At 36.5% G+C, this 13,649-nt stretch overlaps 2 protein-coding genes across 2 annotated transcripts; both read left to right on the forward strand.

Annotated features, from left to right (window-relative positions):
* On the forward strand, positions 3,789–6,030 carry LOC109825154 (peroxidase 45-like). Its single transcript, XM_020391896.1, has 3 exons — positions 3,789–4,141; positions 4,785–4,976; positions 5,258–6,030. Exons 1-3 carry the CDS (start codon positions 3,926–3,928, stop codon positions 5,828–5,830), a joined length of 981 nt encoding a protein of 326 aa, XP_020247485.1. The 5' UTR covers positions 3,789–3,925; the 3' UTR covers positions 5,831–6,030.
* On the forward strand, positions 7,041–10,559 carry LOC109826241 (U6 snRNA-associated Sm-like protein LSm6). Its single transcript, XM_020393252.1, has 3 exons — positions 7,041–7,235; positions 10,050–10,163; positions 10,277–10,559. Exons 1-3 carry the CDS (start codon positions 7,118–7,120, stop codon positions 10,321–10,323), a joined length of 279 nt encoding a protein of 92 aa, XP_020248841.1. The 5' UTR covers positions 7,041–7,117; the 3' UTR covers positions 10,324–10,559.

A 13,649-nucleotide genomic window follows, 5' to 3' on the forward strand; every position in this document is an offset into this window, starting at 1 on the left:
ACTTGCAGAGCAAGTTTTGAACTCTGACCGAGTTGATAACTCTGAACGAGTTTGAACTCTTGAAAAAGAATTGATTTGAACCGAAAGTTCGGTTAATAAGCCAAGGAAGAAGCTCCTGTTGCTGGTCTCCAAAACTCCAACAATTCCCTTCCAAAGTTAGCCGAAGATCTCTCCTTTGCTGCCCAAAAAGAAGGATCCCAGAGCCCAGCGCCAAAAAGCCCTCTCCAACCTCCAACCCGAACTCAGTTGAGTTTCCCCCTATTTATAGGGGATTACGGGTGGTAACTGCCCCCTTAATCCACTCTTAAGTGGGGCGAAAATCCCTCAAATCGTGGGGAAAAACAGTTCCTGGAACTGTTCATTACGTGCTTTGAACGAGTCAAACGCTGAAAAATAGCGTTCAGGGCCCGAACTCTGCGTTTTTAGACTAAAAACGCAGAGTTGGGCCTATTCTGGTGGCTGAACGCACTGGCCGCGCAGCGTGATGAACTCTGAGACGCAGAGTTAGGATGTTTTAGGCTGAAAACGCACAATTCGTGCTGTAAACACACAGTTGGGTCGTAAACGCACAGTTGACCTGTTTAAAGGCTGAAAACGCACAGTTGAGCCCATAAACGTACAGTTGGCCTGAAAACGCACAATTCGTGCTGTAAACGCACAGTTGGGCCGTAAACGCACAATTCATGCTGTAAACGCACAGTTGGGCCGTAAACGCACAGTTGGCCTGTTTCAGGCTAAAAACGCACAGTTGAGCCCATGAACGCACAGTTGGCCTGAAAACGCACAGTTGAGCCCATAAACGCACAAAAACGCACAGTTTGTGCTGTTTTAGAGATGAACTCTGCGTTTTAGGCTGAAAACGCAGAGTTGTGCCTTGAGCCTGTTAACGGCTGAAAACACACAGTTGTGCTATTTTAGAGATTAACTCTGCGTTTTGATGTTGAAAACGCAGAGTTAAGCCTGGGCGTTTTGACTCTGTAATGCAGAGGCGAAACTTAGGCGGGCTTGGTGAGCTTCAGGCTAAATCCAATGTTCTGACGAAGTCCAGTCTTGCAGACGGACTTCAGAACACAACTTGCTACGAAGAACAGGTCCAGACGGACTTCAGAACACAACTTGCTACGAAGAACAGGTCATAACTTTCAAACCGTACGTCGAAATTGGACGAATTATATATGAAAATCGGCTATCTCGACGAGACGGGGCCATCTGAACCAAGCCGAAGGCTTCGGTTCGCTTCCTCCGTTTTGCCAAATTCCTTACGGTTTGAGAGATATCTGCATTCTTGTAATCTTCGTCTTGGCTCCTTGAAAATATAAGAGTCGTCAGATTGTAACTCCCGATGTTGATTGTGAAGGCTGTTGAATTGGGGCATTCATTAGTTGTCGTGAAGGTCGTCAGATTGTAGCATTCTATGTGAAAGTCCTCAAATTGTAGCCTTCTGGAAGTCGTCAGATTGTAACTTCCATCATCGGTGTTTGATGGGGGATCAACTATCTATTGTGATTTTTAGACAGCCTACAGGCCCCTATAATTTTGGGGTCATATCTAGTATTTAGAGTTTGCCACGATTTGGTATACAACAACAACAACAACAAATCTTTTATTCTAAATATTTGGGGTCGATTACATGAATTATAGTATTCCATTCTATTTTATTATGAGACATCTCCTTCGTGTAGTAAACATAATCATGTCATTCTTAATCGCTTCAAACCAAGTTTTTTTAGATCTACCTCTAAACCTTCTAGCCCAATTAACTATAATACTATCCGTTATACAAGATCAAACTATCTTAGTCGATTCTCTCTCATTTTATCCTCAATAAAAGTAACATCTAATTTACTGCGGATACACTTATTTCTTATCTTATTTTTTAGCATATACCCACAAGACGATTGCAACATTCTTATTTCTGCATATATACCCCTCAAATCTTCCATATTTATAAAAGTATCCTCCAAATCTTGGCATTTGCAAAAATACCCCACAATTCTCTCACATTGGTTTTTTTCTACCCCTTTCACTTAACAATTTTAGTTTTAAAACACTAAATATTGCTGCAAAAATATAGGAATTTTTTTTGGAAATTTTGACATTGCCTTGTTTCAAAACCTACGTTCTTAAGTTAAAAGCGGTAGAAAGATCCTATATGGTATTTTTGAGGGGTAAGTTTGCAAATACCAAGATTAGAGGGATAATTTTTCAAATATTGAAGAAGTAAAGGGTATACATGCAAAAACCCTACATAAAAGGTTTTTTAGTAAGAGCAATCAGGTCCATATATGATCCATATCATACCCATTTACATCCTTAATTAAGTACCTCACAGCATCAAAGGGGTAATCAGCAAAAGCTTTAGGGTGTTATATACTAGTCCTCCAAACAAACGCTTGATTTGTTTGCTTGTCTTCCTTGTTGCATGAGAACTCCCATAACCATCTGCAGCTTTTGCTAGTAATGGATTAACAAAATTTTTTGAGGAAAATAGCTGTCAAGCACAAGTCCAGAGAGATCATTTGGTAGTTTATTACTCTTCTCCTCCATCAAAATTTGACCCATTCAACTGAAGAGAACAGAAATAAATCATAGAAAAATGATCACATCAAAGCTAGCAGAATGCTGCAGCTTTTATTATTATCTTGTTTACAAGTCTATTCTACTACAGTGGCATTATTAGCTGTAGATGCAACTGCAGAGATTTTGGCTTCAACTGGGAACTGAGATCTCATTGGCCTAAACTTGACAGGGGCTGCGATATTTTTTTTTAAGATGGCAAGTCAGATGCAAATCAATAGTGAAAAGTTAAATGAAAAAATAAAAAAAAAGCTAAGTTTATGAAGATATAGCCTGCACTTTGAACAGCCGAACACTTAATATGATCTGCAAGTTGCAACATAAGACAGTTGTTAAGGCATGTGATCGCTTAATATTAAAATCAGCTCTTAGTTGACATCGGAGACAATTCCGAAGTACAATGAGATATGCGCCAATCACACCATTTAAAATAAATTATATATAGTTTTCGATTAAATGGTACGTTTTAATTTGCCTATTCTTAGATTATTTTCTAAACATTGTCTGCATGTTCTCATCATTTTTCAGGACAAATTCAGTTATTCAACTATAAGTAAGAGAGCAAAGATGGCCCAAATCATAGTCCCAAAGGAGGAGAGGGATAGGTTTGAGAGGCAAATATGATTTAAAATTCTACCAATAATTATATCTCAAACTTGATTTTGTCAATCAAATTCCTTAATCCATGTTATCGTTCTCTAACTAACACGCAATCCCGCGTTTAAAACCTTAATGCTCTCCAGCTGCATTTTATACATTTTTAGAACTTAGATTGTTGCAACCATGCAGAAGCAAAGCAAAGCAAAACATGCCCTCAACCCGGACAACAAAATTAAATTAAATGTTGAAAGTTTAATTAACTGCATGCTTTCATTTTGAGTTATTGAACCTGAACCCTTGACTAATTTACATGCCCGAGATAATTCTAGCTTTCTTCCCATATGCAAGCCACATGGAAAAGGGTTGAAAATGTAACCAAACAATATAATAACCTTAATTGCATTCTTCGGTCTATCCTTTCATTAATCTACTGCAACTCTTGACTTTGCTACTCACTTATGCCTATTGCCATCAAAGTAATGCTCCACAACACAACAACAAACAACAACAACAAAGGAAAAAAGAAAAGAAAAAGAAACTTTATACTAACCTCATCTTAAGTATAAACAAAGAGAACATGCCAATGACAGGCTCATGTTTATACCTCCTCTCATGATGTTAGATTCTGATCGACGACTAATTCTCGATCCCTCTCTTACCGATAAACTCTTTCATGTCCTATATATATGACACTCTCAGGCGACGAAATTAAATCTCAAGAGGGATAAATATTTGAACACCCTGGGAGATGAAAGAGATGGAGCTTAGGACGTTCTTGCTTGCGGGGGTGACGGTGTTGGTGCTGGTCGGAGGAGGAGAGGCGCAACTGAGGCGCAGTTTCTACCAAAACTCGTGTCCGAACGTGGAATGGATCGTGAGGCAGGCAGTGATGAGGAAGATAAACCAGACGTTCGTCACAATCCCTGCGACGTTAAGGCTCTTCTTCCATGACTGCTTTGTTGAGGTATTTTTTCTTTTTTTTTTACTGAATGTTTTTGTGAGCTCATGAGCTCCATAAGTACATATTTTGTGGTAGTAATATAGTTTGAAATACAAGCTGCAAAGAGAAAAGAAAAGAATCATACGTGAATATGGCTCAAAAACTATGGAGAGAAGTAGGCTTTACTCTAGGCGTCTTGGTTGTCATCAAGAGAGGAGTAGAACAGGGTTCTGGTTAAGAAAACCGTCATCAAGGGAAGAAATCATAAGGGTTCATTTCACAAAAATCCCCTGCACGTTAGGGAGGTTTTGCACATAGTCCCTCAAACTTTGTTATCTCAAAACAACCTCCCTGAGCTTCGGGGGGTTTCATTACTTTTAACTTTTCTCACGGAACCCTCTACCTATAATTGCCAAATATCTAAATATCATTGAGAGAAAAAGACCCCAATTTAATCATTTGCCATTTACGGTCAATGCATGCATCACCTCTGTCCAATCAAGGATTTTTTTTCAAGTTTTCATGAAAACCCACTAATCTTTCATGTTCATATGCTGTATCAACTAACAAAGTGGACATTATAATTTAGTATATTTATGTCGATATCAAATAAGGTTGAGATAATTCAGGGACATATAGCTAACGCTAAAAACCCCGAAAAATGCAGGGATGTGATGCATCCATCATGATTTCATCCCCAAGGGGAGATGCTGAGAAAGATGCAACCGAAAACCTCTCACTCGCTGGCGATGGTTTCGACACGGTAAACAAGGCCAAGCAAGCGGTCGAGGCTGCATGTCCTGGCGTTGTGTCTTGTGCTGACATTCTAGCATTGGCTGCCAGAGACGTCGTGCTACTTGTAAGTAATGCTGCTTAGAAGCGTCAATTGGGGACAGACCCGCTCTACTATCGCCCAATAGTGGACAAACCCCTTGGAGAGTGGACTTTTTCTTATTACTCTTTTACCCTCAGAGAAAAAGAAAATTGTTGTGTGACAAATAGACATACTGAGGGTAAAAAATTAAAAAAAAAAGATTCACTCAAGGGGCCTATCCGCAATTAACACTGCATAAAAGCAAGCCTAACTGACAATTTGCAGTCTGTTTGAGTTTTCTAAATTTACTCTCCGCCTGTTTACAGTCCGGAGGCCCATGGTTCAACGTAGAGCTCGGTCGCCGTGACGGCCGCATTTCATCAAAATTCAGAGTACCCGGAAACCTCCCACCCGCAAACTTCAATCTCAACCTCCTCAACTGGATTTTCATGAAGAACAACCTCACGATGACCGACATGATCGCGCTCTCCGGCGCACACACCCTCGGCTTCTCGCACTGCAACCAGTTCTCAAACCGTCTCTACTCGTTCAACTCCCCGTCTCGGGTCGACCCATCCCTGAACCCGGCCTACGCCAGGCAGCTGATGCAGGCCTGCCCAAGGAACGTGGACCCGAGGATCGCGATCAACATGGACCCCACCACCCCTACCAAGTTCGACAACGAGTATTTCAAGAACCTGGCGAGCGGGAAGGGGCTGTTCACCTCCGACCAGGTCTTGTTTACGAGCTCTCTGTCGAGGCCGACCGTGAACACGTTCGCGAATAATCCCTGGAGCTTCGCGCAGGCGTTCGCGAACGCCATGGTTAAGCTAGGGAGGACTGGAGTGAAGACGGGGAATCAAGGGGGAGTCAGGAGGGTGTGTTCAGTCTTTAATTGATTCTTGCTTCACATTCGTTGGATTTTCTCTCTCTCTCTCTCTCTCTTTTTTATTTTGGAAATGTTCGGCTTGATCTTGTTTCTCTTATTACGAATTGCATTGGAATATATTATATACTGAAGTGTTTTGATCTTTGAGGTTTTTGTAACGAGGAATAAAATGGAAGGACTGGCTTAGTACGTAGTAACAAAATTTGAGAACCGCAGTAAAACAAGAGTTATCTTGCTTCATTTTCTGGTTTAAGTGTGAATTTGCGTTTTTTTTTAAATTAAATTAAATCTAGTGATTGTTTGTTATGTTATTTTTCGAGTATGGCATTGTATTTTGTTCATTGATCGTCATCGACGCGATCTCTAGCATCAAGAAAGTAATTTGAGAAAAGTAATTTGAATAAAACATGAGGTTTATTTACTTTTTCAAGTTCAATAGTTATCAAACAAACTTGACAAAAATTACTCTAAATGTAATATGTACTGCTACAAACTTATTTTCTTTCAATCAAATGATATAGTTTTCTATGGAAAGGGAAGACGTACAAATCCTATCAGAACAACCCTACGGATAGGGGTGATCTGTATCATTCGCAGGTGGTTGAGGGATTAGTTTTGGAATTTTAAAACCTTCAATCTATGGTGCAAACCACTCTATTTCCACAATGATGATTCTGAGAGGATCCTTGGTAAGATAAAATAAGGAAATGAAAGATAGAGAAGATGAGAGAAAAGGAGGAGAATGATGAGAAACTTGTTTCATCATGTTTGGGAGCTCTAACTAAGGGAACAGAAGAGAAAGGAAGGATATCATAATCAAATCTCAACCATTGATCCATAGTAATAGAGTCAAACATCTTCCAAGATTAATTTCTCTTCCTTCAGCACCCCAATTTGGTGTGACAAAATGACAAGATCCTCATGTAAATTTTCTCGCCTCTCCCCTCACAATACCCCTCTCAAAAAAAGGAAAAAAAAAAAGAAAAACAATGTAAATTACCAAATCCTCTTCCCCTACCCTCGTCTACCCTTCATCCAAACAACTGTAATAAATAGGACTTAAGATATACCTATAAGATTGAAAATTCTAAATTTGGAATTAAAAAAAAAACTCTCTTCTGAAACCTTATTAGGTCAAGTTTACCCATTACAATGGGCCAGGCCCAAGAAAGTCCTCAATCCCTTTTACCACCCTGGCCTATAAAAATTCGAGAGAGAGAAATCAAATTCAGAAGTTGAGGTCGATTGTGCCACAGGTAACCTTACCTCCTCTCCCTTCCAAAAATAGAATAGAAAGATGAGCACCGGCGGAGAGAAAGGCGGCGGTGGGGCGGTGAAAACGCCGGCAGATTTTCTCAAATCGATCCGAGGGCGACCGGTCGTCGTCAAGCTCAACTCTGGAGTCGATTACAGAGGTAAAAAAATAAATTTTTTTGAAAAAGTATCTTCTTTAATTTCTAGGATTTCTTATATTTCTACTTTTCCCTGCTTAATTTCACCCGCTTAGCTCGTTTAGACGCAGATAATTGATTAACAAGTGTTTGTTAGTCTAGGGTTTTAGAAAACCCTAATCTTGGAAAAGAAAACCTAGATTTTGATCATGCTTTAGAAAAATCGACCCACTTGTAAGTTAATCAGTTTAGGCAATATCTCAAGTGGATCCTGGATTGCCAAAGGTAAACCAAAAAAATTCATATTTTTGGATCTTATTTTGCTAGTTTAAAGCAGAAAATTGGATCATTGATTCTGACTAGGGTTTTGGTGTGTAATTTTCACCCCTCAATTAGGGTAGATTTTGGTGGACTAGGGTTTAAGAAAACCCTAATCATGAACACTACTATTGGAAAAAGACAATTCTAGTTTCTGAAACGGTTTAAAAAAAACTTGTGTAAGTTAATCACTTATGGTAATGTCCCATGTGGATCCTTGATTGTCAAAGGTACAAATGAATTAACACTAAATTTTTATGTTTGGATCTTATTTTGTTAGTCTAGAGAAGGTCCTTTACTTAAAATTCCCGATGCATATTTGCATTCTAATGAAGGAACCCTGTTATTAAGTGTGCAAGCAAAATTGAAGCAATGGGACTACTCAAGCTTAAAAGACCAATTGACCAAAAACGTTTTCAATATTTGATACAGGTAATTCTATGAAGAGGGGAAATTCTTGACACTGAGGAAAAGAAAATGAAGAGATGGGGCATTTTAATTTATTCAAAAATCCTTTTATATAATTTTCATGTGCGCTTCAAAAGTTATGGAGCATGAAGCACACTTTAGTTATGATTTAAGCAATGAGGCATGAGCTTCGAGGGATAAATAGCTTTTCTTTTGACTTTCGAAGCAATTACCCTACAAAAAGTTCCGAAGTGAGTTTCAAAAGCCTTTTTTAAATGTTGTTGTTGAGGAATGTGATGTGTCTGGGAAAGTGTGATTAGATAAGTAAAACCTTAGGAATCTATTGATGGGATCATTGGTCATAAGCTTTGACTTGAAAAGAATTAGCTTTCGAAGTGCTACATTATGGATTTCTTAGATCATAAGCAACATGAAGGAAAAACAATATTTGCATAGAGATATTGACAATCCTGAAGGCTTTGTGCGAAAAGCAAATTGTACTGCTTGTCAAAGTGCTATACATACTTTGATGAATCCTGAAGGTACTCCAGGAAAATCTTAGTTTATAAAATGATTGAGCGCATTAATGGACTAGAATCCTTGAGATTGGAGTTTGATGAGGGGTAGGGATCGGAGTTTGCTCAAGGGTGGGAATCGAAGTTGATGTAATTCTTACTTACTTATCTTTGTCTTTCAATTTAAAAAGTTTTCTAGCATTCAAGAGCCTAACATCATTTTGACCAAACCAAGTGATCTATTGCAAAGAGTTACGAATATCTTGTAGCAGAACAAGGTCAAAGCCCAAAATTATGGTCAAAGAGATAGCTGAGTCATCTTTCTCCGAGAAAACAAATTTTCTTGGAAGAAAAATAATAGAAAGGAAAATAAATTTTCCAAAAGGAAAAGTAGCAACAATCGAATAATGAATATCGGAGTGAGCTCTCCATCTTCAAGCTTTTGCCTTTCCTTGTACCCTCACAAAGAATTGAAAGCCTATAAAAATGAGTTAGGGACTTAGGGTTAATAAACTTCACTTAAGAAGAATGACTTAAAACATTAGTTTCTCTCCATCCCTAATAAGTTGTGGGAGGATGTATCTTCAAAAGACTTTTCCTTTTCATGCAGTGTAACCCAATGTTTGCAGTTCCTTTTGCAATGCCCCTTGATGTGAGAATAGTGATATTCATCGTTCAAATGATCTCGTTTTTCCTTTCAGAAAGCTTAATTTTGTTTTCTGATTTTTTTTCTTAGCAAAAAATTCTTTCTTAGAGCTAAATGGTTCATCTCTATTGATAACCATCATTTTGGGGCGTTCTCTTGGTTGATGACCTTTGCAATTGATCATTTAAGTAAAAATGATTTTAGTCTCTTGAATGTTAAAATTCACTTTGTGTTGATTGAGGGATCAAGATAAAGAAGTAAAAAACATATCAACTTTGATTCCTGATCAAGCTCGGATCTCAAGGATTCCAAGTCACAGGATTAAAGGAGTAACTTTAGCCATTATGGTATTCATCAAAATTAGTATAGAATTTTGACGAGCGGTGCAATTTTTTTTTTTTGTGCAAAGCCTACAGATTTCCGCTATCTCTTCGCAAATATTTTCCCCTTCACGTTGCTTATGTACGGCAGGTTCTAAGATACCTATAATGTAACATTTTATAAACTCATTCTTTTCAAGCTAGAGTCCACGACTAATGATCTCTTGTTTGTTACCCATGCGTGTATTATCCTTCCAAATTCGAGGTGGACTAATTCAAAATTTCAAGTTATGACATGTTTATGTTCCCCGAAAAATGTTCTCTACAATTTTCTTGGCATTATTAATTTTAGGTTGGCGTTAAGGCTATTATTTGATTCTCGTTCTGGTTAGGTTGGTAGCTTTTGAGCTAGCTTTTCTTAGTTGAATTTGGGTTCAATTCAGATGTTTTCAATCTCTATCCGATTTCTCAGGCACATACCAACACGAATTGTTTCTTGTGGTGTTGCCATATGTGATAACAAGAAGCATGGATTACATAATTCAAAACTAAATTGGTCCTGTATTGAACTTCCCAACCCTTCGCTTTCCCATTGCTCCCTGCTTAGAACTGTAAAACTTTGTCATCGCAGGTATTCTAGCTTGTTTAGATGGGTACATGAACATTGCAATGGAGCAAACAGAGGAGTACGTCAATGGTCAGCTGAAGAACAAGTACGGCGATGCATTCATCAGAGGCAATAACGGTAGGATTTCTTTACCCTCAACTTAATCCTACAGAGTATCAATTTCATTTTCCGCGTGATATTCTGTCTATTTGTGTATGTATTTTTTTCATTCTAACACAAACATTGCACAGTTCTGTACATCAGCACTTCAAAGAGGACTCTTGCCGACGGTGCCTGACAATGCTAAAGTGTTCTCCTGTTGGAATGATGGCAAGCAGTTTTAAATGCTCTGCTGGTAGCATAGCGAAACTCTGTACTTCTTCATCTTTGTTTAATCAAATTCTCTTGAGAGTTGGTATCGAAATGCATTTATCAGGTTGCTGATTTTATTAAAACTTTGTACTCTCATTATCGAACATCTTTGTGTATGATGCTATTTTGAGGCTATGATGGTGTACTCACTCTTATTCATTACATGGAACAACTTGTAAAAGGAGAAAAGCTCTGGGGGAAAAAAATTCTCCAGATTGATGAGCTTTGAGCTTACTTTGTTGTTATTTAAGTACTATTATTAAACTAAAACTATCAGTATTGGACCTGATAAAATTAGGGTCTCCTCATATACATTCATGGTGCTTGGCCTTACAGCAATTGGCTCATCGATGCTCAAGTCAAGTAAGAAAGGTCTGGTTTCCTTTACAATCAAAGCGAGTTCTTGCTAGATTCTTTAGGGGGTGTTAAGTCAATTGGGACATTTTCATGCAAAATGGGATAATTGTTAAAGTGGAATAATTTTTCACTAGTGGGATAAATAGGAACAATTTTGTGAAGTAGGATATTTTGATAAAATAACGTGGGATAAATTTTCATAATTATGAAATATATATATATTTATGCATTTTGAAGATATAAATATTATTTATGTATTTTAAACTTACTATTATTGATTGATAAAGATATAAATATTATTTATGTATTTTAAACTTACTATTATTGATTGATAATTGCTTACAAGAATGTTCTTTACTATTATATTATTGATTGATAATTGCTTACAAGAATGTTCTTTACTATTAAATAACTTTTGGTTAGACTATAAGAAATTGATAATTATTATTATAATGATGGTCTAATAATGGTGATAACCATAATACGAAAGAAGTAAAGAAAAAAGAAATATAAAAAATAAAAAATAACAAAATAAATATGAGAGTTAACTAATACTTTAAGGGAAATGATCATTATACCCTTTATATATTTGGAATGTTAAATAGGTGGGTACGAGGGGACCATAAACGAGAGTTGCACTTATGCCCATTTATCCATTATGATCAATTTAAAATTTACTTAATGAGTCACTTCTCACCTGCCCATTTATTAAATAGATAAGTCAATAAGCCATATACCAAGTTAATATAGCATTCTTCTTCTTATTCCTATCCCTCTAATAATACTCTATGAAAGGAGAGCGGTAGTATCATTAATTAGAACAGAAGAATTTCATTCTAACTCAAATACTTTTCTTTATCTATGTTTAGCTCTGCTACGAGTTGCCTTCTCTTGTTAATTGATAATTACCATATCATTTTCTTATTTAAGAAACATTAAAATCACAAATAAAATATATAAGTATAAATTTCCTGAAAAAAAATAAAAAATTTAGTGGAGAAGTATAATACTAGAGCCAGTTTAGAGTCATATGATTACAAGAAAATGGGATAAAATTGTTCATAGAGTGGGCAATTGATATGCTGAAGTATAATACTAGAAGTATAATACACGAACTTTTGATGCTTGTTTCGTGGACATTCAAAAGCCAGAAATGGGGAGGGAAACGATTTGGGATAGGAACATAAAATAAAATAACATAAAAAATATGAATTTTGAAACTATACTAATCATTTTAATGATGAAAATATACAAATGTTGGCTCTCATATCCGACAACTCACACTTGTTGCCACTTGCGATAACTCAGACACGCCCCCTCCTCTAATGAAGATTATTAAAAAAATTAAGAAATTAGTTTTTTAACGAGCAAAATTAATGAAGAGACTAGTTAATCGTCGTTAATGTATATACAATAATGACGGGCTTATCATTCCTTCATCGAGTTTTATAAGTATTAAGTTAAAGTTCTCATCTAAACCCATCTTTTGTTTTTCTATTGTTTCAGGTTTCTTCTTTGATTTTTTAAGTTTGTTTAAAACCTGGGGCTGTTGTTATACTTTTTTTTTTTAAAATTCTGGGTCTGTTGTGTTAACATTTTGAGTAATTTGTTAGGGTTTAATTCTCTTAAAAATTGAATTTTTTGATGGTCTGCTGTATATTATCAACGAATCCACTCTTTCAGCCACTGGTGAGCAAAGTGTCGAAAGTAGAACAATATCCGACAATATGGTGTTTTCATTTTTATCTTTTATTTTATTATGTTTTATTTTCAATATCTAAATAATTTCCCTCAACCAATCCCCATCAGTTCAATCGTGGAGAGAAGGAACTCGGCCAGTCCATTCGTAGGACGTGGGTTCGTTTAGACTTTAGAGGCACCCACGACGGCAAGCCTCTCACGTGTGAGGCAGTTATTGCCATGATCCCTTAACCATGTCCTCTTTGACTGTCTACATGTATGACCATGTTCCCACCAATAGGGCGCTAAACCGTATCCGAATTCAAGGAAATATCTGTAATGACGTTAGGATACAAGTATGATCACTCAAATTTATAATTGTAATGATATTTGTTAGGATACAAATATGATTACTCAAACCTATAATCGATAGGATATGGTTGTGAATATAGTTTTATAATAAAATATCCGGATCTGTATCCGAAATATCCAAATACATATTAGTCATAATGTTACGATGATTTTAATTCTTAGATTATGAACTTGAGATTAATTTTAATGATCAAGATGTCTAATGTTAGTTTTTTAGATATAATGAATATATTAATAAACTCTTTTGTATCAAATATTAGCTTTTTAGATATAATGAATATATTAATGAACTCATTTGTATCACATGAACTGTATTTATTTTAATGGTATCTAGTTTACTCATATCTGTTTTGCATTTGCATGCATATATATCCGCTTATATATCCACATGTATATCTGTATCCGTATCCGATTTAGCGGATATAAATATGAATTTTTCTTATGGAGATATATCCATATTCGGGACGGATAAGCGGATAAAGATATGGTAAGTATCATATCTGAACCATATCCAGATGGAATGCATCACTATCCACCATCGTAAATAAGAAAACAATGAAACGAAATAACTTGATGGTCAAAACTTGTGAGTCGTGAACTATAGTTTCGGTTCGTCACTGTAATTAGGAGATTGATGGAAAAAAAAAAAATAATTATGGCAATTGTTTGTCCAAACTATTGGAGTTTTAAAGAGTATTTCAAAAAACAACTTGAATGTCTAGTCGAATATGAGATAACACCTAAAAGTCTTTACAACTCAAATTTCAAATTAAAAAAAGAATTAAATATTTATTTGGCCCATGCAGGTCTCGAACCTGCGACCTTCGCGTTATTAGCACGACG

This window comes from Asparagus officinalis, chromosome 10 (assembly GCF_001876935.1).
Source record: "Asparagus officinalis chromosome 10, Aspof.V1, whole genome shotgun sequence".
Taxonomy (NCBI): Eukaryota; Viridiplantae; Streptophyta; class Magnoliopsida; order Asparagales; family Asparagaceae; genus Asparagus; species Asparagus officinalis.

Coding starts and splice junctions, on each gene's coding strand:
- LOC109826241 (XM_020393252.1), top strand. CDS start 7,118: ATGAGCACCGGCGGAGAGAAAGGCGGCGGTGGGGCGGTGAAAACGCCG. Junction 7,236..10,049: donor CTCTGGAGTCGATTACAGAG/GTAAAAAAATAA, acceptor TTGTCATCGCAG/GTATTCTAGCTTGTTTAGAT. Junction 10,164..10,276: donor ATTCATCAGAGGCAATAACG/GTAGGATTTCTT, acceptor AACATTGCACAG/TTCTGTACATCAGCACTTCA.
- LOC109825154 (XM_020391896.1), top strand. CDS start 3,926: ATGAAAGAGATGGAGCTTAGGACGTTCTTGCTTGCGGGGGTGACGGTG. Junction 4,142..4,784: donor TCCATGACTGCTTTGTTGAG/GTATTTTTTCTT, acceptor CGAAAAATGCAG/GGATGTGATGCATCCATCAT. Junction 4,977..5,257: donor CCAGAGACGTCGTGCTACTT/GTAAGTAATGCT, acceptor GCCTGTTTACAG/TCCGGAGGCCCATGGTTCAA.